Raw genomic sequence first — 26,617 nt, 5'->3', positions numbered from 1 at the left:
CTTTTAAATATTTGTCATTATAGTGTATATATTCCTACCTCATTAAATGTTCTTTAAAAACATGATTTTTCAATAGCTGCACCCACTTTTGGATACTTTGACTCTATCAAATTTTTTCCACCATAAATAATAGCCAAGCAAACAACCCTGTCACCTTCACAAACCCATAGACCATTAAAAACACTTATGATTTTATATGCTCAGTGAAATAATTGTAATAAAAGTCATTACCTGAATATTTAAATGAGCAATAAGCTTTTCGTTGGCTTTATTTCTAGTCTCCAGAGAAAGGATATCAGGGGAACGACCCTCATCCAATGCAACCGATAGTCGTTCTATCTCTCGTTCTCTTAGTTCAATCTGAAGACATAGAGTCATGCTATTATTTTAAAAACTTGAGTTCTGAACTGAAATGATTAACACCTGACAAACATTTATTTGGATATACTTCCATTTTTCTTAGGTCCCACAATATATACAAAAGATTAACATTCATATATATACCCACACATAAATGGGATTATGAAATGCATTTATGCAGAGCAAAAATATACACAGAAAATATCAACCTAAGAATTGTCAACATAGGTTTTATAAGTATTATTATTGAAGAGATTCTTCCTAATTTAATTTTTTTGTTTTGTTTTTTCCTCCTCTAAGAGTAGGCAATGTTTATATAAAAAGAAACTACTAACTACTGGAACTGAGTCTGAACTACTTCACTGCCTGGTGGAATAAATGTGGGATAAACAAATGAATGTAAAACACAAAGGAAAGTGATTTGCTACTGAAAGTCAATATTAAAAAGGATATGAGGCTGGAGTGAATTTAATTAATTATCTATTATTTAGAAAAGAACAGACTATGATTAAAAACATCACTACCAACCACAAATTCACATACAAGAATCTGGAAAAACCGGAACCTGAACCAAGATGGCAGAGTAGAATGACGTGCTCTCACTCCCTCGTGTGAGAACACAAGAATCACTACTAGCTGCTGGACAATCAGACAGGAAGACACTGGAACTCACCAAAAAAGATACTCCACATCCAAAGACAAAGGAGAAGCCACGTGAGATGGCAAGAGGGGCGCAATCACAGTAAAATCAAATCCCATAACTGCTGGGTGGGTGACTCACAGACTGGAGAACACATACCACAGGAGTCCACCCAGGGGAGTGAAGGTTCTGAGCCCCCACGTCAGGCTTCCCAACCTGGGGGTCTGGCAATGGGAGGAGGAATTCCTAGACTTACAGACTTTGAAAGCTAGTGGGATTTGACTACAGGACTTCGAAAGGACTGGGGGAAACAGAGACTCCACTCTAGGAGGGCACACACAAAGTGGTGAGCGCACTGGGACCCAGGGGAAGGAGCAGTGACCCCAGGGAAGACTGAACCAGACCTACCTGCTAGTGTTGGAGGGTCTCCTGCAGAGGCGGGGGCGTGGCTGTGGCTCACCGTGGGGACAAGGACACTGGCAGCAGAAGTTCTGGGAAGTACTCCTTGGCATGAGCCCTCCCAGAGTCTGTCATTAGCCCCACCAAAGAGCCCACCATAGGCTCCAGTGTTGGGTTGCCTCACGACAAACAACCAACAGGGAGGGAACCCAGCCCCACCCAACAACATTCAAGCAGATTAAAGTTTTACTGAGCTCTGCCCACCAGAGCAACAGTCAGCTCTACCCACCACAAGTCCCTCCCATCAGGAAACCTACACAAGCCTCTTATATAGCCTCATCCACCAGAGGGCAGACAGCAGAAGCAAGAAGAACTACAATCCTGCAGCCTGTGGATCAAAAATCACATTCACATAAGGATAGACAAGATGAAAAGGCAGAGGGCTATGTACCAGATGAAGGAACAAGATAAAACCCCAGAAAAACAACTAGATGAAGTGGAGATAGGAAACCTTCCAGAAAAACAATTCAGAATAATGATAGTGAAGATGATCCAGGACCTTGGAAAAAGAATGGAGGCAAAGATTGAGAAGATACAAGAAGTGTTTAACAAAGACCTAGAAGAATTAAAGAAGAAACGAACAGAGATGAACAATACAATAACTGAAATGAAAACTACACTAGAAGAAATCAATAGCAGAATAACTGAGGCAGAAGAACAGATAAGTGATCTGGAAGACAGAATGGTGGAATTCACTGTTGTGGAACGGAATCAAGAAAAGAGAATGAAAAGAAATGGAGACAGCCTAAGAGACCTCTGGGACAACAATAAACGCAACAACATTTGCATTATAGGGGTCTCAGAAGGAGAAGAGAGAGAGAAAGGACCCGAGAAAATATATGAAGAGATTATAGTCAAAAACTTCCCTAACATGGGAAAGGAAATAGCCACCCAAGTCCAGGAACTACAGCGAGTGCCACATAGAATAAACCCAAGGAGAAACACGCCAAGACACATAGTACTCAAATTGGCAAAAATTAAAGACAAAGAAAAATTATTGAAAGCAGCAAGGGAAAAATTACAAATAACATACAAGGGAAATCCCATAAAGTTAACAGCTGATTTCACCGCAGAAACTCTACAAGCAAGAAGGTAGTGGCATGATATACTTAAAATGATGAAAGGGAAGAAACTACAACCAAGATTACTCTACCCAACAAGGATCTCATTCAGATTCGATGGAGAAATCAAAAGCTTTACAGACACACAAAAGCTAAAAGAATTCAGCACCACCAAACCAGATCTACAACAAAAGCTAAAGGAACTTCTCTAAGTGGGAAACACAAGAGAAGAAAAGGACCTACAAAAACAAACCCAAAACAATTAAGAAAATGGTCATAGGAACATACATATCAATAATTACCTTAAACGTGAATGGATTAAATGCTCCAACCAAAAGACACAGGCTTGCTGAATGGATACAAAAACAAGACCTATATATATGCTGTCTACTAGAGACCCACTTCAGACCTAGGGACACATACAGACTGAAAATGAGGGGATGGAAAAAGATACTCCATGCAAATGGAAACCAAAAGAAAGTTGGAGTAGCAATATTCATATCTGATAAAACAGACTTTAAAATAAAGAATGTTACAAGAGACAAGGAAGGACACTACATAATGATCAAGGGATGAATCCAAGAAGAAGATATAACAATTATAAATATATATGCACCCAACATAGGAGCACCTCGATACATAAGGCAACTACTAACAGCTATAAAAGAGGAAATCGACAGTAACACAATAATAGTGGGGGACTCTAACACCTCACTTACACCAATGGACAGATTATCCAAAATGAAAATAGATAAGGAAACAGAAGCTTTAAATGACACAATAGATCAGATAGATTTAATTGATATTTATAGGACATTCCATCTGAAAACAGCAGATTACACTTTCTTCTCAAGTGCGTATGGAACATTCTCCAGGATAGATCACATCTTGGGTCACAAATCAAGCCTCAGTAAATTTAAGAATATTGAAATCATATCAAGCATCTTTTCTGACCACAGCGCTATGAGATTAGAAATGAATTACAGAGGAAAAAACGTAAAAAACACAAACACATGGAGGTTAAACAATACATTACTAAATAACCAAGAGATCACTGAAGAAATCAAAGAGGAAAACAAAAAATACCTAGAGACAAATGACAATGAAAACACGATGATCCAAAACCTATGGGATGCAGCAAAAGCAGTTCTAAGAGGGAAGTTTATAGCTATACGAGCCGACCTCAAGAAACGAAAAATCTCAAATAAGCAATCTAACCTTACACCTAAAGGAACTAGAGAAAGAAGACCACACAAAACCCTAAGTTAGCAGAAGGAAAGAAATCGTAAAGATCAGAGCAGAAATAAATGAAACAGAAACAAAGAAAACAATAGCAAAGATCAATAAAGCTAAAAGCTGGTTCTTTGAGAAGATAAACAAAATTGATAAACCATTAGGCAGACTCATCAAGAAAAAGAGGCAGCAGACTCAAATCAATAAAGTTAGAAATGAAAAAGGAGAAGTTACAACAGACACTGCAGAAATACAAAGAATCCTAAGAGACTACTGCAAGCAACACTATGCCAATAAAAGGGACAACCTGGAAGAAATGGACTAATTCTTAGAAAGGTATAACCTTCCAAGACTGAACCAGGAAGAAATAGAAAACATGAACAGACCAATCACAAGTAATGAAATGGAAACTGTGATTAAAAATCTTCCAACAGGGGCCTCCCTGGTGGCGCAGTGGTTGGGAGTCCGCCTGCCGATGCAGGGGATACGGGTTCGTGCCCCGGTCTGGGAGGATCCCATATGCCGCGGAGCGGCTGGGCCCGTGGGCCATGGCCGCTGGGCCTGCGCGTCCGGAGCCTGTGCTCCGCAACGGGAGAGGCCACAACAGTGAGAGGCCCGCATACCGCAAAAAAAAAAAAAAAAAAAAAATCTTCCAACAAACAAAAGCCCAGGACCAGATGGCTTCACAGGTGAATTCTATCAAACATTTAGAGAAGAGCTAACACCCATCCTTCTCAAACTCTTCAAAAAGTTGCAGAGGAAGGAACACTCCCAAACTCATTCTATGAGGCCACCATCACCCTGATACTAAAACCAGACAAAGATACAAAAAAAAAAAGAGAAAATTACAGACCAATATCACTGATGAACATAGATGCAAAAATCCCCATCAAAATACTAGCAAACCGAATCCAACAACACATTAAAAGGATCATACACCATGATCAAGTGGGATTTATCCCAGGGATGCAAGGATTCTTCACTATATACAAATCAATCAATGTGATACACCATATTAACAAATTGAAGAATAAAATCCATATGATCATCTTAATAGATGCAGAAAAAGCTTTTGACAAAATTCAACACCCATTTATGATAAAAACTCCCCAGAAAGTGGGCACAGAGGGAACCTACCTCAAGATAATAAAGGCCATATGTGACAAACCCACAGCAAACATCATTCTCAATGGTGAAAAACTGAGAGCATTTCCTCTAAGATCAGGTACAAGACAAGGATGTCCACTCTCACCACTATTATTCAACATAGTTTTGGAAGTCCTAGCCATGGCAATCAGAGAAGAAAAAGAAATAAAAGGAATACATATTGGAAAAGAAGAAGTAAAACTGTCACTGTTTGCAGATGACATGATACTATACATAGAGAATCCTAAATATGTCACCAGAAAACTACTAGAGCTAATCAATGAATTTGGTGAAGTTGCAGGATACAAAATTAATGCACAGAAATCTCTTGCATTCCTATACACTAATGATGAAAAATCTGAAAGAGAAATTAAGGAAACACTCCATTTACCACTGCAACAAATAGAATAAAATACCTAGGAATAAACCTACCTAGGGAGACAAAAGACCTGTATGCAGAAAAGTATAAGACACTGATGAAAGAAATTAAAGATGATACCAACAGATGGAGAGATACACCATGTTCTTGGATTGGAAGAATCAATATTGTGAAAATGACTATACTACTGAAAGCAATCTACATATTCAATGCAATCCCTATCAAATTACCAATGGCATTTTTTACAGAACTAGAACGAACAATCTTAAAATTTGTATTGAGACTCAAAAGACCCCCAATAACCAATGCAGTATTGAGGGAAAAAAACGGAGCTGCAGGAATCAGACTCCCTGACTTCAGACTATACTACAAAGCTACAGTAATCAAGACAATATGTTCCTGACACAAAAACAGAAGCATAGATCAATGGAACAAGATAGAAAGCCCAGAGGTAAACTCATGCACCTATGGTCAACTAATCTATGACAAAGGAGGCAAGGATATACAATGGAGAAAAGACAGTTTCTTCAATAAGTGGTGCTGGGAAAACTGGACAGCTACATGTAAAAGAATGAAATTAGAACACTCCCTAACACCATACACAAAAATAAACTCCAAATGTTTAATGTAAATTAAACCTAAATGTAAGAGCAGACACTATAAAAGTCTTAGAGAAAAACATAGGAAGAACACTCTGACATAAATCACAGCAAGATCTTTTTTGATCCACCTCCTAGAGTAATGGAAATAAAAACAAAAATAAACAAATGGGACCTAATGAAACTTCAAAGCTTTTGCACAGCAAAGGAACCCATAAACAAGAAAAGACAACCCTCAGAATGGGAAAAAATATTTGCAAACGAATCAACAGACAAAGGATTAATCTCCAAAATATATAAACAGCTCATGCAGCTCAATATTAAAGAAACAAACAACCCAATCCAAAAATGGGCAGAAGACCTAAATAGACAGTTCTCCAAAGAAGACATACAGATGGCCAAAAAGCACATGAAAAGCTGTTCAACATCACTGACTATTAGAGAAATGCAAATCAAAACTACAATGAGGTATCACCTCACACCAGTTAGAATGGGCATCATCAGAAAATCTACAAACAACAAATGCTGGAGAAGGTGTGGAGAAAAGGGAACCCTCTTGCACTGTTGGTGGGAATGTAAATTGATACAGCCACTATGGAGAACAGTATGGAGGTTCTTTAAAAAACTAAAAATAGAACTACCATATGACCCAGCAATCCCACTACTGGGCATATACCGAGGAAACCATAATTCAAAAAGACACCCCAATGTTCATTGCAGCACTATTTACAATAGCCAGGTCATGGAAGCAACCTAAATGCCCATCGACAATGAATGGATAAAGAAGTTGTGGAACATATATACAATGGAATATTACTCAGCCATAAAAAGGAACGAAATTGGGTCATTTGTTGAGACGTGGATGGATCTAAAGACTGTCATACAGAGTGAAGTAATCCAGAAAGAGAGAAACAAATATCGTATATTAACGCAAGTATGTGGAACCTAGAAAACCGGTTCATCTGTACCATTTTTCAGGGCAGAAGTTGAGAGACAGATGTAGAGAGAAAACGTATGGACACCAAGGGGGGAAAGCCGCGGGGGGTGGGGATTGTGGTGTGATGAATTGGGCGATTGGAATTGACATGTATACACTGATGTGTATAAAACTGATGACTAATAATAACCTGCTGTATAGAAAAATAAATAAAATAAAATTGAAATATTAAAAAAAAAGTACCTAGAAAAACCCACACACTTTCGATCTTTGGTTTTCTTTCCCAAAAAATTTGAAAACAAAAACCAAGTATTCAATTTAACAAACAATTATTGAGCTTTGTTCTAAGTATACAAAGATGAATAAAACACAGTCCCTTACTTTCAGGAACACACAGCTTTACAGGAAAAGCAAGCAAGCTAACCAATAATTGCTTTAATATGTTATTCAATGGTAGAAAAATAGAAATAGGTATATGGTACCAAAGTAGTCAAGGGAATAAAGTGATTTAGACTCCATAATATAGTCATGTCTATCGGAATTAATGAAGGGCTTATCAAATAAACAAGTCTAAAAAACTTATTAATGATGCTAGGTAGAGAAGAAAGGAGGGATGTTCCAGGCAGTGACAGAGAAGCATAAAGCAACACGATATGTTTGAGGGAGCAGAAATGACTCAGTATGACTGGACTGTAATGTGCGAGGAAACTAATAGGTGGAGATGAGTCTGAAGAATTAGGCAGGAACTAATTATGATAAGCACTGAATACTCCAGTGGGAGAAATATTACTCTGGACTAAAGGATGAATTTGATAAGAATAAGACCAGAGGCAGGAAGACCTCTTTCTTGTAGGAATATATGAGAGATGACTAGGGCCAGTGGGATAGGGCAGAGCAGAAGTAGTGAGTTTAAGAAGCACTCAGAACTGACAGAGCATGGTGAGTGGTGTGTGACAGGAGGAGAATGAGATCTAGAAAGACTACAGAATGTTGGCTTGGGCAAATGCTGATGCTTCCAACCAAAGTAGAGAATATAGGAGGAAAAAGAGATTTGAGACAGACGTTGGCAAGTTCAGTACTAGGCATATGTGTACAGAGAGCATTCAGCCAAGTGGAATTGCCCCATGTCAAGTTGGGTATATGGGTCTGGACCTCAGCAGAGAGGTTTGAGCCTGAGACACTGGGGAGTCATCAGTATTCAGGTAATAAACTAAGAGAATGGATGAGACTATTTGAGAAAACACAGAGGGAGAGGAGAAGGAGTCAAAGACAGAATCTTGAGAAACAGTGATATTTTAGGGAGCAGGCAAAGGAAAAAAGCAAAGAAGATATTGTAAGAGGTTAAAAAAAAAGCAAGAAAAGGAAAACCAAAAGAAAATGAAGCCATGGATGAGTTTCAAAGAAAAATTATGAATGATGTCAAATACTACAGAGTGGGTCACGAAAATGAAGACTTAAAGTATCCTTCTGGAGGTAGCAATTAATGTCAGTGGTATCAATTAGTAGATCAATTTATAAAGTGTGGGACAGAAGCCAGACTGCAAAAGGTTACGGAGTGAACAGGAGGTGAAGAAGCAGAGAAAGAAGAATAAGATACTCTTTAGAGAAGTACTTATGAGGGAGAAGACATTAATTAGCAAGAGGGAAAAGTAGTTAAAAGAGATTTTTAAAGGGATATTAGTGATGACACTAGTGCCTCCTCACCGGACTGTTAAGAAGACTAAAAAATTTATAATTGTAAAGCGGCCGTGTAAGCTTGTTAAAGAATAATTGATTAAAGCAATATCCTAAGGAGAAGAGAGGAAATGGGGCCAAGTGCACAGGCAGAAAGACTAAACCTTAAACAGGAAGAAGCACCACCCTGCCCACTAAGTCTTAAGGAAAGCCTGAGTGTGAATATTGCTCATTTTAAAGGGGTAGAGATAGGAAATTGAAAAAAAGTTGATATCCTGAGAAGGAGGGTCTTATAGGCCAGGGAAAGAGCTTGAAGAGAACAGTAAAATCTGGAATATATGCTGAGAAAAACAGAACAAGTCCAAGCAAAAAAAGAAAAAAAACTGATAGGGAACAGAGTGGACTCAATCAAGATTGATAACCACAATAAATTGGTGGTTTCTATCAGAATGGTCAGGTTATTTTCTCCAAACACCCCAGCCACCTCATGCAGAGATAGTAAAGATTGGTCAGTTTATGTTCATAAAGTACTTGGAAAAAAATATGATGAAAGAATGACTGAATATAAACTGAAAAATATCAATACAATTCATCTCATGTGCATATTTGATATCTTCAACATCTCTCCATGAAGTAAGTTTTTTGGTTGACATTATAACAATTCCTTTTAACTCCATTTTATCCAAGTAATCTTCAAAGTACTTTATAAACTTAACAGTTACACCAACACATAAGTCACATCTATATTTGTATGTGCAGATTTCTTCACTCCAAAAAAACGGAGTCATGTGCGGAAAATGAAAAACATGTTACCCAATTTAAACTTCAGTAAGCATGTTAAGAAAGAAAGCCTATAATTATCCAAGTCAGAATTTAGCCAAGACATCAACAGAAAGCACGAAAGAACAAAGCTTGTTAAAGTTATAATCTAACTCTGCATCTATTAATTCCCCTGCTTCTTCAGAACACTGTGTTATGGGGTACTAGTGCTTGTAGCAAAAACATGCAACAAATATGGCAACACAGAAAAGTAACTTTCAAAGAGTCTTATATTCAAAATGACAAAATCTATAGTAAGATTAAAAAATTATTTTAAATACCATTACAAAGCATAACACACTTTAACAAAATACCTCCTGAGATGCAAATAGTTAATATCATTATATTTGGGGAGACAGATGATTCACCTTAAAAAATCAAAACAAAACAAAAAACTACTATTCACCTCCATGCATAATGAAGGGAATGGACTGAATGCCCTGAAGCCATCTAAGCCATTCCATCTATTAATTCTAAATATTAACAAATTTATGAAAAAGAAGAACTGTATTAAAAACTCAGTATCGGTAATATCAAATATAACTTAATTTCACTTACAATCACACCTACTATGCAAATAAATAAAAATCCTACCTGCTTGTTATAATCTTTCAGTCCACTTTCCATCACTGCTGACTTTTCTTGTAACTGGTAGACTTCTTGCTGAAGTTCTTGAATTCTGAAACACATTTATAACTAATGTCAATATACTTTTGTTAAGAAATACAAAATAACAAGAAGTGAAACTTGAAACTAGATGCCTTCTCTTAAAAACCCTCTACTTTTTGTTTCTCAGTGAGGTTGGAGGTGCTGTGCCAAAGGGTTCCAAAGCCACAGCGTAGAGTACATCATCTTGCAGATTTAATTTTCCAAGAATAGATAAAAAATTGAGTGGTAAATAATTTGAAACTCAGATACATTATGCCTACTACTGCATTTTGATCCTCAGGACAACTCTTCCAGATACAGTTGCCAATTCTCAGGTTCAGGGAACTAAGCGTCTAGTCCAAAATTCACAATATTATAAAGTGAAATAAGGGATCCTACATGACCCTGTATTTTCTAATGAACTATCCTGCAATCCTAGAAAAAAGAAAAATATTGAGAAATACTACTATTTTCCAGGTAACTACAGCAAAAAACCTACTTCTTTCCAGAACTCGTTAATTCTAAGAGAAACAAGACTTGTCTAAATTATCTGAATTCTGCAACTGCCCAAATGTATTTGTTTTACATCAACCTTTGCCATGCATTAACATCAATATGACACAACCACCTGCATACTGGAAAAATAAAGCCTGAAGCCAGGTCTGCTTTTAAGAGAGATTTTCCATGCAGTAAGGTGAGTAAGGCTAAACACTGCTCGTCCCTGCCATTACTGGAACCAACATTTCCTACTAATCTAGGTGTAGGAGAGGAGTATGTATGCAACCACACTTATATATGCACAAATGACTCTGAATACAGTTAAATGTGCACATGCAAATTAAAACAAACAAGATAATCAAGAGACTAATGCTACCTATGATGGTTTGATAGAAAAGAGGAATGAAGAAGAATGTTAAGGTGAAAGAAAAAGACAGAAAATGATAACACATGTAGCCCCCGAAAACTTCTTGCATGATACTAACACACTGTCTAAGTCCCAGATTATAACTGTACCAGAAAAACGAAACACAAGATATTTCATGGGTAAGGTCAGATAACTATATAAATACAGGTACATAATACTGTGTGAGAAGAACTGAGCTAAAAGATCCTAATTAGTCCCTCAATCAATGTCTTTTTTTTTTTTTTGCTATATTGTGATTAATAAAGTAGAAAACTCCCCCATATTCTCTGCATAACCTACAAAATAAAAAGCTAACTGCACTAACCATTTCCACTAGTGTGTTCTGTATTTTAAACTGTTTCTGCAGCTAAGACCACAGAGGCTGTCACTAGTGCTCTCTCACTCCTCTGTACCTCTTACAATTTTCTTAATGGCATTTTGTGTATTTCCCTTGTCTCATCTTTATTATACTGGGTTATAAGCTTCTAAAAAGCTGCAACACCACCTTATTCATCTTTACATCCCCAGAACAGTTACATAGTGCCTTTTCCAGAGAGCTTAATGAAGTTTTAATTAAAACAATTTATATCTGATTCCAATTTAAGGAAATATCAACATATAGAGCTAGAGAATCATGAAGCAGAATTTCAAAGCCAGTTACAAGTCTACTCATGTCTACTGGTATTTGACAAAAATCTGAAGTAATAAAGAGTCTGTAAAAGATTTACTGGGTGATGAAACTAAATGTCAAAGCAACTCTACTGAAATAGGCTCTAGATGGCACTAAATTGTTTTAAATCAAATATGGACAGAAACATCAGATATATGATCTCTTTGAAATCAAAAGTTTCAAAACAAGTAAAAACCTTCTATATTCAGAATACACTCAGAAAGCATTTACTGAGTGCTTGTGCAAAGTTCTGTGCTAGGCACCAGAGATATGCTAGTTAAGAAGACAGAAGCCCTACTATGAAGAAACTGAAGGCGAACCAAGAGATCAATTAACTAAAGCCAACAAAGAATTATTTAATGCACCTGTTATCAGCCACTTGCAGGAGGTCTGCAATGTAAGGGTCATCTGGCTGAGGAACTGGATAAGAACTGACTTCAGAGGGAGGGACTGGTTCGTCAATTTGCATACGCTGGCGCCTGAAAGCAATACTTCTTTTCTTGCCACCTAAAAAAAGCAAATGTGTATTTCAAAAAAATGTAAAACAAAACAAAACACTGTCTTAGAATTAAATATTTCAGAAGGTTAGCCTTTTAGTTATAAAGTGTGTCTCTAGCTCATATTACATACTGATAAAATGTTTTCTCCCTTATATATAAATACCCACCTGATCTTTAAACAATGCATTCCTGAAAACCTCAACAAGATATGGTTATAAAACAAGCTCTATTTTCTGCATGCTTGGTACATATGCCCAGATTTAATCTGTTCCTCCAGGAGATGAGGACCAGACTTCGGCAAGATTAAAAGTTGAGTGTGCCTTGTGGTATTCGCTATTATGAGCTCAAGAAATCAGCAGCAGAAAACTGTCAAACGAGGAGCTTAATGTAGTGATAACTAAAATAAACATGCTTATTAAACAATGCCAAAGGAGAAGATAACTGAAACTTTAAGAAGCAAAATTAGTATATAGCGGAATGTATACCCTGAATTAGTATAATTTCTTAATTAGTAAATTGTCTCAATTATCCTTAAAACCAGCAGGAGTAATTTATTTTTATGGTTAGATATATCCTGCCTTGGTCCAAGCCACATGGATAATTTACCTTTTCCAGTATCTGGCCAAGATTAGACATGTACTTGAAAAACTAATTGACCCTCACAAAGAACAAACATAACTCTCAACTTTGTCTTCATTAGAATCCTAACAAATTTTTTATACTCCTAATCTTTTGTTTTGAGGATGAAGAAACTGGGTCAAAAGTATTTAAATTACCTGCTTGTATACACACCTGAACAGGTAAACCATTTTCTTCTTCCCTTATCTCCTGGTTTTCCTCCTTGGTTGCTCCTCAGTTTCTTTCAAAGACCCTCTTCTTCCACCTGTGCCTTAAATGCCCATTTTCCTAGGGTCTGTCTTTGGTTCTCTCTTTCCAGTCTACATAATCTTATTAGATAATTCCTACCACATTCAGAGCTTCAATTCTCATGATATTCCAATGATTCCCAAATGTGAATCTCCATCTGGGATCATACTGCTGAGAACAGATCTACATATCCCACTGTATACTAGAAATCTGTGTGAATGTCCTGTAGGTATAACATACTCAACACACCCTTTGTGGAGGGTGGACTCCTGTTCTGCTTTCCACATTCTCTATCTTAAGAAATACTACCATCATCCACCCACTCATTCCCTTCAAACAGAAATTTAGGAATTCCTCTACTTCCCAAGTCTACAACATTCAGTCACTAAATTTTAGAGGTTACACCTCCTAAATCTCTCTTGAATCTGTCCCACTCTTTTCTCAGAAAATCTATCCTCTTTTTTGTTCTCTTAATCTTCTAGGTACTTCTGAGATCTTCTCCCACATTTCTCCATCTTTTCTGCCTTTGGCTCATGGTCCTCCCTCTCCATCTCATTTCCTGCCATTTCAAGTCCCACTGATTCCTCCCCAACCCTGACCCCTCGGTTCACAATTCCTCAACTCTCATGAGTCTCCTCTTCACTCAGCTATAGGCACACAATAACATGATTACGCCTGGACTTTGTCACTGGTTAGAACTATGCCAGTGCCCAGCTCTTCAACTCTCTTCTGATGGCAATCTTCATTCTGACCAAATTACTTCAGTCTCTACCTAGTCTCATAATTCAGCCCTTTCCTACACCTCACTTACTTCCATAATCTTAATCCCATGGTTTAGACATCTCAATGATCTGGTTACTAGTACTGGAGATTGTTCCACTGACTTTATGCCCAGACAACCACCAACTCTGCATATACCCCAACATTTCTTTTTTCTTGCTTCAGAACTACTGAGCATAAAGCTAAAAAAGAGTAAAATAAACTAAGAAATAAGAAAGTACATCATTTCCAAATTCTTTAATGAGTATGAATTACTTTTATAACTGAAATAATAATAATGATAAAAATAATAGAAAAAAGAATTTAAATTAATGATTAAGGAAATAAAACTCTGGGCACTGAAGCCAGACTACTTGTATCTAAGAAGTTATTATTACATAAATTTCTAAGCACATGTATAGAATATAAGCTGGATCTTCAGAAATAAATTTAAAAGTTTTTGTGACTAGCCAAGTACATCTTTTCAAATACTAAAGTCTAAGCATGAAAATCCAAAGTCCCATTTCAGTCAACAGTTCTAGTATCTTTAAAATATTACATGCGTACAATTTGTTTTGAGAGGGAACAGACTCACCTGGAGTTTGTACTATAGCTTGCCAATTCTTTTCTTGAAGTTGTTGAATTTTTTCATTCTTAGCTTTACTCTCTTTCTCCAAAAGTTTGAGTTTATGAACATATTGATTATTTAGAAATTTCAGATCAGCTGTTTCACGTGCACACTTTTTCAATGTGGTTTTCAACTCTTAAAATGAAGAAGATTCAAAGAATATTTTACAATCTAGAAATTCTTCCATTTCACAAAATACAAAAAGTCATAGTAAATTGAAAGGCTCCACCTGATTCTCATGTATGCTTTGTTAGAAAGGCTATACCTTTTCTACCACTGTTAAAAAACTGCAAATAAGTCACTAAGCACAAAAAGGAATTATATTTTTCTTCTGTGGTATGAGCCTAATATAAATCATGGCTTTTGATCCAGTAAATTGAATATGAAGCTAAGGGAGTATGAATTCATGCCAGGTATCAGACAGGGCTTCCTTTGAATATAAGAAGATTTTATAATAAGTTAGCCATATAATTACCCTTTGCCCAGTACCTTTGAAATCATTCTAATTCTACCTTCCAGATCAAAGACGGGATATTAAAGAATCAGAACGACAGATACATGGCTTTCTCTCAGTAAGAGAAAAACAAAAGTTATTTCAAGAACATTTCTTCAGTACCAGCATTTAATATTTTTCTACAGCAATTTTTTAAAAAAATAAACTTATTTATTTATTTATTTATGGCTGCACTGGGTCTTTGTTGCTGCGTGCGGGCTTTTCTCTAGTTGCAGCGAGCGGGGGCTACTCTTTGTTGTGGTGTGTGGGCTTCTCTTGTTGCACAGCATGGGCTCTAGGCACAGAGGCTTCAGCAGTTGTGGCACGTGGCCTTCAGTAGTTGTGGCATATGGGCTCGGTAGTTGTGGCTCACGGGCTCTAGAGCACAGGCTCAGTAGTTGTGGTCCACGGGCTTAGTTGCTCTGTGGCATGTGGGATCTTCCCGGACCAGGGCTCAAACCCATGTCCCCTGTATTGGCAAGTGGATTCTTAACCACTGTGCCACCAGGGAGGGCCCTCTACAGCAATTTTAATTCTAAAAATTTAATCCACATAAAGTAAAAATGAATACAGTTATGGAATGCAAATTTACTTTCCTTCTTGGAAACTCTTCAACACACCCTACAATATTTCAAGAGGTGTCAATAGGATGACTATCACATTTTCTAATCAACAGTTTTAAAGGTGGACTAGGCTTTCTTACATATAAAATGAAAAGGGCAAAAATATTGCATTTTAAAAATCACAAAATTTTACCTTTAATGTGTTGGCCTGATTGTTCTCTCAGTTTCATTAATTCCAGGTATAATTCATTATTTTCCTTATTCAATCTTGCATTTTCAAGTTTATAAGGTTCCAATACAAAATCAGAATTGGCACTTTCTTTTTCAGCTTTCACAGAAGATAATTTTGATTTCCGAAGACTTTCTGTTGTATGAACTAGATCACTAATATTCAAGAACAGAAAATGTAAATACAAGGAAACATTCCATTAACTTTTAATAACTAAAAACATATTTGTAAAAAGATTTAAAATAAATGTTAATGTTAAGTGAGCTCAAATCTAAAAACAAACAAACAAAAACAAACACTAGGAGTCTTTCAAGGTACCAGGAAGTACTCAAAAATTTCTCAAGACAGGATTAAAGATTTTTTTTTAATATAAATTTATTTTATTTTTGGCTGCATTGGGTCTTCGTTGCTGTGCACAGGCTTTCACTAGTTGTGGCGAGCAGGGGCTACTCTTTGTTGTGGTGCACGGGCCCTAGGCACGTGGGCTTCAGTAGTTGTGGCACGTGGGCTCAGCAGTTATGGCCCGCGGGCTCTAGAGGGTGGGCTCAGTAGTTACGGCCCACGGGCTCAGTCACTCCGCGGCATGTGGGATCTTCCCAGACCAGGGATCGAACCTGTGTCCCCTGCATTGGCAGGCGGATCCTTAACCACTCAGCCACGAGTGAAGTCCCAAAACAGGATTAATTAAAAGTTATGAAACATATACACACAGGCAGAATCATCTTTCAATCTCCCCTCTAACTCACCCCCCCCATGTCTAATTAGTCACCTGATCCTGTGGAATCTGTGAAACTTATTTGTTCATTCAGCAAACATTTACTGAATGCCTGCTATATGCTGTGTCAGGGACGCAACAAATAATGAGTCAGTTCCCGACCTCTAAGAACACAGACCAGTGGAATATTCACTCCATCAACATTTACTGAGCAGGAGACATGGTAAAGAACCCACTATCACAGATCTTATATTCTACTAACAATTTATCAAAAGTTATAATACTATGTGATAACCTCAACAAATATTTCAGTGCCAACAATGTGTTCAGCCTGTTCTAGGTATGCCAGTTATAAAGTCAGTCTCTAGTGTCATGGAGTTTGCATTCTATCGGGAAGATAAAACAAGTTTCCAACAATGATAATAGCTAATAACATGCAGCAGATGTGACAGAGTCCTGCAGGCCATACGGCTAACTGAACATAAGGGCAAGGCAGGAGGGAGAGGAGAAAGGGACTTTATAGGCAGATAGAATAGCATATGGAGAGACCAAGGGAGAAAGTGAACACATGTTTAGGAGCTTCAGGTGGTTAATACATGGGAGATGAAGGTGTACGAGTATAAAATTACTGTGGAAAAAGTTTGTGTTTCCTGAAAAGTTAAATATACTTCTACCCTATAACTCCGAATTGACGATCTAGTACTAGATCATGAAGGATTCTGCAGGCCATGCTAAAGACCATAAAGTATCTTTCATCCATTCTCTCCTTTCCATCATCATCACTTATAGTCCTACTGCAAAAGCTTCCTAGGCCACTTCACTGCTCTAGTCTCAAATCACAGTAATAGAATTCATGCGGAAAAGAACAAAAATCACAAAGACTCTTTCAGTTAAAGTAACAGTTAAAGTAACAAGTAACAGCTAAAGTCATGGTCAACCACATTAGAGAAACATTATAAATGTAATAGTAATTAGAGACCAGTGACTAACATAATGTCAACTATATTTCAATAAAAAAATAAAGACCAGTGAATAAAGCAATTACACAACTCCCAACCAGATCAGAAAATCACATTAAAAATTGTACTTTTACTCACAGACAAAACCTGCAGAAACATTCACTCTGAATAGTATAGTGTGAATGGTGACCCTAGAGTTTTGCAATGTGGAGGCCCTGAATTGATGACAGCTGAGTAGAATCTAAGAAGAACAGAGAAACTTCAGATGACTTAAGGAGTTTAAAAATATCTACCCATTTCTCTACTGAAGGATGAAGTTCAATCAGAAACTAGATAAATGGGATTAAGGATCACACAGGTTTAGAACTGTATTTTCATCTTTACCTGAAAAGTTTTTCTACCAAAGGTAAACACTCCACTGTCAGAGTCTGGCGGTATCCCAACTGATCCAATCTTTTCCTAATATTAATATATTTTCTTTCTGCAGCTGTAGTCATCTTGTCTTCCAAACTAGTTTTATTCATTTCCAAAAATTAAAATCCTAAAAGAAAAGAATGAAACATCGTCATTCTATTATCAGCTATTATTACTGTTTCACATTAAGAAGAAAAGAATCTTTTAATATGAAGCAATTATTCTTTGTTTCTTTTCAGGTAGGCAGTCTTCTGGAATATTTAGATTGATTTAAATCCAATGTTTATGATATTCATGTTGCTGCATTAAAATAAACATCTCCTCATAAACCTACACGGAAAAGTTAAAACAGGGACTTCCCTGGTGGTGCAGTCGTTAAGAATCCGTCTGCCAATGCAGGGCCCATGGGTTCGAGCCCTGGCCCAGGAAGATCCCACATGCCGCGGAGCAACTAAACCTCTGTGCAACAACTACTGAGCCCACGCGCCACAACTACTGAAGCCTGTACGCCTAGAGCCCCTGCTTTGCAACAAAGAGAAACCACCGCAACGAGAAGCCCGCGCACCACAACGAAGAGTAGCCCCCACTTGCTGCAACTAGAGAAAGCCCGTGCGCAGCAACGAAGACCCAATGAAGCCAAAAATAAATAAATAATTTAAAAAAAAAAAGTTAAAACAATAAAGCTTCTAGGAAAAAAAAAAAAAATTCCCAAGCCTGAGACAGGCAGAGAATACTTAGAAAAGCCTCTTTTAACAGCACTAAATACAAAGGAAAAACTTGATAAATTGGATTTCTTTACATTAAAAAGTCTGCTCATCAAAATATGCCCTTTTATATGACAAACAAAAACAAAATAGTAGGAGAAAAATGTTCATAATATCTAACAAAGGATTTGTATATGGGATACAGAAAGAACTCTTACAATTCAATAATAAAGACAACCCAATAAGAAAATGGGCTAAGATTTGCAAAAGATATCTGAATGCGAATAATCATATGAAAAGTTGCTTAATACCATTAGACATCAGGGAAATTGAAACCATAATGAGATACAATTATGCCCATACTAGAATGGCTAAAATTAAAGGTACAATACCAAATGTCGTCAAGGACTTGGAGTAACAGGAATCTTCACATTGCTGATAGGAGTGTAAAATCTCTGTGGAAAAAGTCTGGTAGCTTCTTATAAAGTTAAACATACTTCTATCCTATGACTCTCTAATTCTATTCCAAGGTATTTACTCAAGGAAATGAAAATAAGCATCTACAAAGAGACTCTACAAGAATATTTGAAGCAGCTTTATTCATAATAGCCCCAAACTGGAAACAACCTATTTATCCATCAATAGAGGAACGGTAAGTTACATAAGATACATATACTGTATGATTCCATTTATATGAAGTTCAAGAACAGGCAAAATTAAACTATATGCACAGAAATTAGAACAGCAGTGGCCTAGGGCTATGGGGGTGCGGGTGGAGCCTGACTGGTAGGGTTACAAGGGAACTTTCTGGGGTAATGTAAATATTGTGTTGATGGGGACAGACATCACACCGGTGTATACATTTATCAAAGCTTTTCAAACAGCACACTTAAGATCTGTGCATTTCACCATGTAAATTTTACTTAGATTAGAAAAAAAAAAGACACAAACGCATAAGTATCTCTGTACATGTTTTTATCCTTGTCTTTTAAAATATTTATGAATATATTATCTATCAACCTGCCCTAAAATGGAGTCATCCAAAGATCACTTCTTTAGAAAAATGTGTTCTTTTCTAACTTGGCCAGGTAAATATGGTCCTAATACTCATATTTCTAAACCAAATAAAAACTTTGTTTTACATCTCTACTGTTCACAATTTATAAAACATGCAAGTATATGAATACATGCAAAATTTGATCCTCACAACTACCCTGTGAGGGAGACAGGGTGAAGGACACCCTCCCTGTTCAAAGATGAGGTAAGGCTGCCTCAAGAGAGTAACTTTTGGGACTTCCCTGGTGGCGCAGTGGTTAAGAATCCGCCTGCCAATGCAGGGGACACAGGTTCGAACCCCAGTCCGGGAAAATCCCACATGACGCAGAGCAACGAAGCCCGTGCGCCACAACTACTGAGCCTACGAGCCACAACTACTGAGCCCGTGCACCTAGAGCTCGTGCTCCGCAACAAGAGAAGCCCACGCACCACAACAAAGAGCAGCCCCCGCTCCGCAACTAGAGAAAGCCCGCGCGCAGCAATGAAGATCCAAGGCAGCCAATAAATAAATAAATAAATAAAGAGAGAGTAACTATTTTCCCAAACCACAAGGCCACGAAGTAGGTGGGCATTCAGGTCCCCTGAGTCCTGATCCAGCACTCTGGTTTCTGCACTATGCTGCCTCAACTTACCAAATCACTCCTAAATTAGTACCTCTCCTTGATTACTCCTTTCTACAAATCTTTCCTTCTCCACACTCTTGCTAGCCTTTTCTTTGAATGGCGTCCCCATTCTATACTAGGTTCTTTCTAGGTTCCTTCCACAAGAGGGACCTGACTGATGCAGGGTGCTCTAGAAAAAGTCCTGGAGACATCAGAAATGCACCTGTCAAATCAAGAACTAGTAGGGCCTCAACATTCAAACGTGTCTCCATTTTGTCTGGTACCCACTTTGGTTACCCAGAAATAATACTTCCTCACATCCTTCTGAGAGAGAGGGAGAATATGAATATGAATCAAAAAATCATCCACACACAGGACAGATGAAAACGATTAAAATCCTCCCAACAAGGACAAAAAACACGTATTAGGCCTTCCCCACCCATAGGCTGCTGTCCTCCACCACCACCCCAACCTCCATTATCCAAACACTGTGGCTATACTGAAAACTGCTAGCAAAACTACATAAAAGGTAAGGTTGGGAGGTCCTCCACGCATACGTGTTTAGAACCAGCCACTTGCTTAAGTCTGGGGGGTTGACGTCTGAAAGCCAGTACATCTTATTTTTACAAAAATATCCTGTGCGTACATATGCACAGGGGCCAAAAACAAAACAAAACAAACCCCAAAACCAACCTTAACTGAGCTTACCTCGGGAATCCTCACTGATTTCAGAGAGTGGAAGCAAGAGGGGATGTTTACTAAGGTGCCGGACAAGGGTTAATAAACGACTCTCGTCCTACGCTTTTGGGCACTTTTGTTTTTACAAAGAGCCTGTATGATTCTTATACGAAAAGAGCATTTTAACTTTTAAATCAACCCATCAGTCAGTAGGAGGCGGGTCCGCGGGGGCCGCACAGACGCTCGCGGCGAGAGGGGTAGGAGGAAACAGGGGGCTCCCGCGGCCCCAGGCCGACCTCCGGGCCGCAGCTCCGCAGTCGGGTGTTGAAGGGAAGGGGTGTCAGCAGCGGGGCGGCGGGGAGTCTCCGCGCCCTGTCCGCCAGCCTGCCCGGGCCCCACTTCCTCCCGAGGCCGCGCGGCCTCCCTCCCGGCAGCGCCCCGGCCCGGCCCGCCGGGACCGCCCGGGAGGCGGAGGCACCGCCCAGCCCGGCCCTCCCACCCCGCGCCGCGCTCACTCGCAGCCCCGGCCGCTGCTCCCTCCGCCTGCGGTCGCATTCTCCCTCGCGCCTCGCCTCCCTTGCTGGCTCCTTCCGCCACAGACACCGGTTCCGGCTCCAGGACAGTTTGAAAATGGCGCGGAGAGACTATCTGGGCCGGCGCGGAGGAGGCGCCGCGGTTGCCTCGGTAACGGGAGCGGCACTCGTTTCGCCGGGCGCGGCGGGGACGCGCCCGACAGCGATGGCGGCGCTAGGCCCGGCCCGGAAACGCAACGGCCCGCACGGCGCGAGGCCGCGGCACCCCCTAGCGGCCGGCGAACCTCGAACCTCAGCGGGCGCCAGAGACGGTGTCATCCTCTCCGTCGTGTGCCTTAACCTTCTGGACGCGGGGTTAAAACCCTGCCCAACCCTGGTCCCTGCTGCGGATTAGCCTTCACCCGCTAAGGGGACGCCTACTCACCACGTAAACTCCAGCTTAAATAGCCAGTTGTCTGTGCAACTTTCCCTGAGAACCACCCACACCTATGTCCCCGATGTGTAGACCCTTATATTATATTCATCCCATTATGATGAGTATAATATCACTATGTTTTGATCCAGTGAGTTATAACTCATCCCGTCAAAGTGTAATTATTTGTTTATATGTCTCTCCCTGCCTCCTCCAATTTTGAATTCCTTGAGTCAAGATTATTTTACTCAGCTAGTTTCTCTGGCACCGACCACAGTAAACATTTGTGAATGAAATTACATTTAAATCAACTGCTCATATATAGAAAACACATGGTCAAATCCTAGAATTCCACTTCTCACGTGAAAACTTCTAGATGATCAGAGAGGAGCTGATTTCCTCCTTTCTATTTACTACTCTCCCAAGTAGGACTTCCATTCTGAAAATGTACCTCATCTTTGGGTATCACCTAACTGCTCTGTGGGTTGTGAATACCTTGTACCCATTCATATATTGCTCTAACCGTTTTCACTGTGTGTGCCTTGTCTGTTTTCCCACGTGCTTTAATAAGTTGTTTTATGAATTGTGGGGCAATCCTGTTGGGGCCACTCTCAAAACTGATAACTGGGGGGATGGAGAGCCAGAAGCAGAGAGAAAAAAAAATAACCTTTCACTGAAAGTGCGCTTACAAACCAAAAACAATGAAGAAATCTAATGCTAATGTTGGCTAATAGCCAACAAAGTAAAACATCAAAACATGAATTCTCTCTAGATGAAATGAAAGAGTCTGATGAAGCCTTTAAAATGAATATGTGTAAGGTGATCTAGATCGAAATTTCTCGACATTGACACTTTTGACATTTTGGGCTGAATAATTCTTTGTTTTAGAGGGCTTGTCCTGTGTATTGTAGAATGTTTAATAACATTCTTGGCTTCTACCCACTAGATGCCAGTAGCATCCCCCAAGTTGTGACAACCAAAAATCTCTCCAGACATTGCCAGCTGTCCCTTGGGAGGATAAATCACTCCTGGTTGAGAACCACTGGTCTAGATAGATGGAAGGAATAACAACCATTAGAAAGAACAGGAATTGTTAAATGAAACAAGAACAGATGCATATGAAAGGGAGTCAATCAGAAAAATTGGAAATTAAAAATAGTCATCAAAAATTTTTTTTACATTACATGGGATGAACTGTAGATTAGATATAGTGAAAAGAATTAGAAAATTTACCTAGAACCTAGTGCAAAGAAATATATTTAGAAAGCAATTAAGAAATATAAATAATAGGGCTTCCCTGGTGGCACAGTGGTTGAGAGTCCGCCTGCCGATGCAGGGGACACGGGTTAGTGCCCTGGTCTGGGAAGATCCTACATGCCGCGGAGCGGCTGGGCCCGTGAGCCATGGCCGCTGGGCCTGCGCGTCCGGAGCCTGTGCTCCAGAACGGGAGAGGCCACAGCAGTGGCAGGGCCGTGTACCACAAAAAAAAAAAAAAAAAAAAAAAAGAAATACAAATAATAGCTTGAGAGACTCAAAGAAGGCCCCAGAGCTAGGAGAGGCAGATGCCCCCTGCAAAGGTGTCCACACCCCAATTTCTGGAACCTATGAATATGTTATATTACATGGCAAGAGGGATTTTGCAGATATAATTAAGGTCGTTAAAGGCCTTGAAACCAGGAGATTGTCCTGGATATTCCAGGTGGGCCCAATGCAGTTGCACAAACCCTTAAAAACAGACAAGTGTGAGCAGGACTTGACGGCTGTTGGGGGTTTGAAGATGGAGGGTGCGGTGTGATGAGGAATGCGGGGATCCTAGGACAGCTGAGGGAGGCTAAGAGCCCACAGAGAATCATGAACCTCAGCCGTCCAGGAACAAGGAACGGAATTCCTGCCAACAACCTAAGTGAATGTGGAAGCAGATTTCCTCCTTCATTCTCTTACCTTGAGATAAAAGCCAGGCTACTGACTCTTTGATTTTGGCAGCAGGGCCTACCTAGACTTCTGACCTACAGAACTATGAGATAATCAATTTGTATTGTCTTAAGCTGCTATGTTTATGGTGACTTGTTACAGTAGGAAGAGAAAAACTAATTCAGCAAAGAAGCAATGTTTAAAGAGATAATCGCTGAGAATTTTCCAGAACTGAATCAAGGTACAAATCTTCAGATAAAAATTTTGCATCATTCTAATTAAAGATGGCAGATTAAATGTACACATTAGCTTCAGCCTTCCTCTCGCCCTCCCTCCCTCCTTCATCCTTTTAAAATGACAGTAAAGGTACTTTCATTAATTAATTAATTTATTTTTGGCTGTGTTGGGTCTTCGTTGCTGCACATGGGCTTTCTCTATTGGCGGCGAGTGGGGGCTACTCTTCGTTGCAGTGTGCAAGCTTCTCATTGCGGTCGGAGCATGGGCTCTAGGTGCGCGGGCTTCAGTAGTTGTTGCACACGGGCTCAGCAGTTGTGGTGCATGAGCTCAGTTGCTCTGCGGCATGTGGGATCTTCCTGGACCAGGGCTCGAACCCGTGTCCCCGGCATTGGCAGGTGGATTCTTATTTATTTATTTATTTATTTATTGGCTACATTGGGTCTTCGTTGCTGTGCGCTGGCTTTCTCTAGTTGCAGCGAGTGTGGGCTACTCTTCGTTGTGGTGTGCGGGCTTCTCATTGCAGTGGTTTCTCTTGTGGAGCATGGGCTCTAGGCACATGGGCTTCAGTAGTTGTGGCACATGGGCTCAGTCATTGTGGCTCTTGGGCTCTAGAGCGCAGGCTCAGTAGTTGTGGCGCATGGGCTTAGTTGCTCCGTAGCATGTGGGTCTTCCTGGACCAGGGATCGAACCCTTGTCCCCTTCATTGGCAGGTGGATTCTTAACCACTGTGCCACCAGGGAAGTCCAAAAGTACTTTTTAAAAGGCTTTAGAACCAAGAGAATAGTGGAGGAGACAAGATCAGTAAAATTTGGGGACTGGCAAGCAGTTGGACAGCAGAAAACAGACTTCTCAGCCTTGAAAAATCTGAATCCCAAACAGCAGTGGTAAAAGCTAAGAAGTAAGCTAACTACTCTGCAGAAACCCCAAAGACCCAGGAACTGGTAATATCAGGTAGCCCTGAGGGGGCTAACAGCAGCAGAGTTGTAATGGGTAGTTTCCTACTGTCTTGCTCTGTAGGCAATCTGGAGCTAGTTCCATGTAGTTCTACCTTCAACAGGAGTAGATGCTTTGCCCCCTCACCTTCATTACTTCATTACAGGTCCCCCACCAGGATGGATCAGTTGCAGGCTGAGCAAACTCTGTGGGTACAGACAGGAATTATTCATGCCGGCCATCAGCAAGCTATTTGCTGGCTGCTATCAATGTGGGGTACTCTCCAGATAGTAATGAGAAAGACAACTTGAGAAAGCTCCTAGACACAGTGATATACATGCACAGACTAACCTGTCTCCCAGAAGCTCCTTGGCACTTGCTTGTTCAGTGTGTGGGGCTGTGGAAGGCAGGGATTTCCTAGGCTCTGGGCTTTGATATTGATTCTATTAAGTCCATCTGATCCCTCCCCTACTTTTACTCCCTGTATTAGTTTCCTCGGCTGACATTATAAGTGATCGCAAACTGGGTGGCTTACTGCAACAGAAACGTAACCTCTCATGGTTCTGGAGGCCAGAAGTCCATGTGTGTCTTTTATAAAGGCACTTATCATTGGATTTAGGGCCCACCCAGATAATCCAGATGATCTCTTCATCTCAAGGTCCTTAGCTTTTCACATCTGCTAAGATCATTTTTCCAAATAAGGTAACATTTGCTGGTTATGGGGATTAGGATGTAGACATGTCTCTTGGGGGGGCTACCATTCAACCCACCACACTCCCCTAGTTTTTGACATTTTTATTTAGCCTGGGTGAGCAGAAAGACAAAAGACCATGTCATGTATCCTACAGAGCCTCACACTTGCGTAAGGTTTTTCATCTTTTGTTTCCTTTCTTTCTTCCTCCCTCACTCCCTCCCTTTCTGTTTCACTTAAAAGCTGAGAACTTTCCATATTTGCTTATTTGTTTAGTTATGGCTGAGGTGGGAGAGGGATGGAGACGGCTGTCCAGGTAAAAGTGAAGAATTCAGCGAAGTGTAAAAGCATTATTCTGTCAGTGCTGTATAGTGAAATAGAGCAGCCCAGCAAAATAGGAGATAGCATCTCATTGGAAGTGAGATTATAAAGCCAGACTATAGGGCAAATATCACATATTATCAAATACATATTTTTAAACACTAGATCACATTCAGAGTGACTAGATGCTGAGTTTCCAAGAAGCAAAACGAAATTGCATCTGACTGAGTGAACAGCAGAATCTCATCTTGCATCTCAATTTCCCCTGGGGAGCATAAAATAAAATAGTGGGTAAAGCTGACTGGATTATTCAAATTGTGTTTTTCCTTTCTTCCTATTTTTATAAATCTTGGCTGAGAGCATTTTGCTGAATTTAAACGAGTGCTTTGTGTTAGAACTTTATATATTGTTATGGGTTGAATTGTGTCCTCCCCAAAATTCATATATTGAAGTCCTAACCCCCTCAGAATGTGACCTTATTTGGAAATTGGGTCATTGCAGATATAATTGATTAAGATGAATTCATATTGGTGTAGGATGGGCCCCTAATCCAATATGCCTGTTGTCCTTATAAAAAGAACACACTATGTAAAGAGAAAGAGACACATACAGAGAAAAGACAGTATGAAGACAGGGAGAATGCTGTCTACAAGGAATGCCGAATATTGCCAACAAACCACCACAAGTTAGGAGAGCAGCATGAAGCAGATCCTTCCTCACAGCCCTCAGAAGGAACCAGCCCTGCCAACACATTTATCTCAGATTTCTAGCTTCCAGACAATAAATTTCTGTTGTTTGAGCCACACAATTTGTGCTACTTTGTTACTGCAGTCTTAGAACACTAATACAAATATGTTTAACTACCAGTTGATGGCACAGAATA

At 39.6% G+C, this 26,617-nt stretch overlaps 1 protein-coding gene across 7 annotated transcripts in view; it reads right to left on the bottom strand.

Moving 5' to 3' along the window:
- CEP135 (centrosomal protein 135) overlaps positions 1-21,439 on the bottom strand; it is an 87,239-nt gene extending 65,800 nt beyond the window's left edge. For 6 of the 7 annotated variants that reach the window (XM_082609230.1, XM_082609227.1, XM_082609225.1 and 3 more), the window contains exons 1-7: positions 21,212-21,438; positions 17,627-17,783; positions 15,533-15,723; positions 14,251-14,418; positions 11,895-12,036; positions 9,902-9,986; positions 232-360 (exon numbers count right to left, since the gene is read on the bottom strand). In XM_082609230.1, the coding sequence (XP_082465356.1) occupies positions 232-360; positions 9,902-9,986; positions 11,895-12,036; positions 14,251-14,418; positions 15,533-15,723; positions 17,627-17,766 (855 nt within the window). In that variant the 5' untranslated portion in view covers positions 17,767-17,783; positions 21,212-21,438. Of the gene's footprint in view, positions 1-231; positions 361-9,901; positions 9,987-11,894; positions 12,037-14,250; positions 14,419-15,532; positions 15,724-17,626; positions 17,784-21,211 lie in introns of all 7 variants that reach the window. The other variant, XM_082609231.1, reaches the window with a different exon arrangement.
- Between the last annotated feature and the right edge of the window lie 5,178 nt (positions 21,440-26,617).

The sequence above is a fragment of the Mesoplodon mirus genome (genome assembly GCF_964341445.2).
Source record: "Mesoplodon mirus genome assembly, chromosome: 2".
Taxonomy (NCBI): domain Eukaryota; kingdom Metazoa; phylum Chordata; class Mammalia; order Artiodactyla; family Ziphiidae; genus Mesoplodon; species Mesoplodon mirus.
This window is presented reverse-complemented; position numbering and strand designations above follow the sequence as displayed.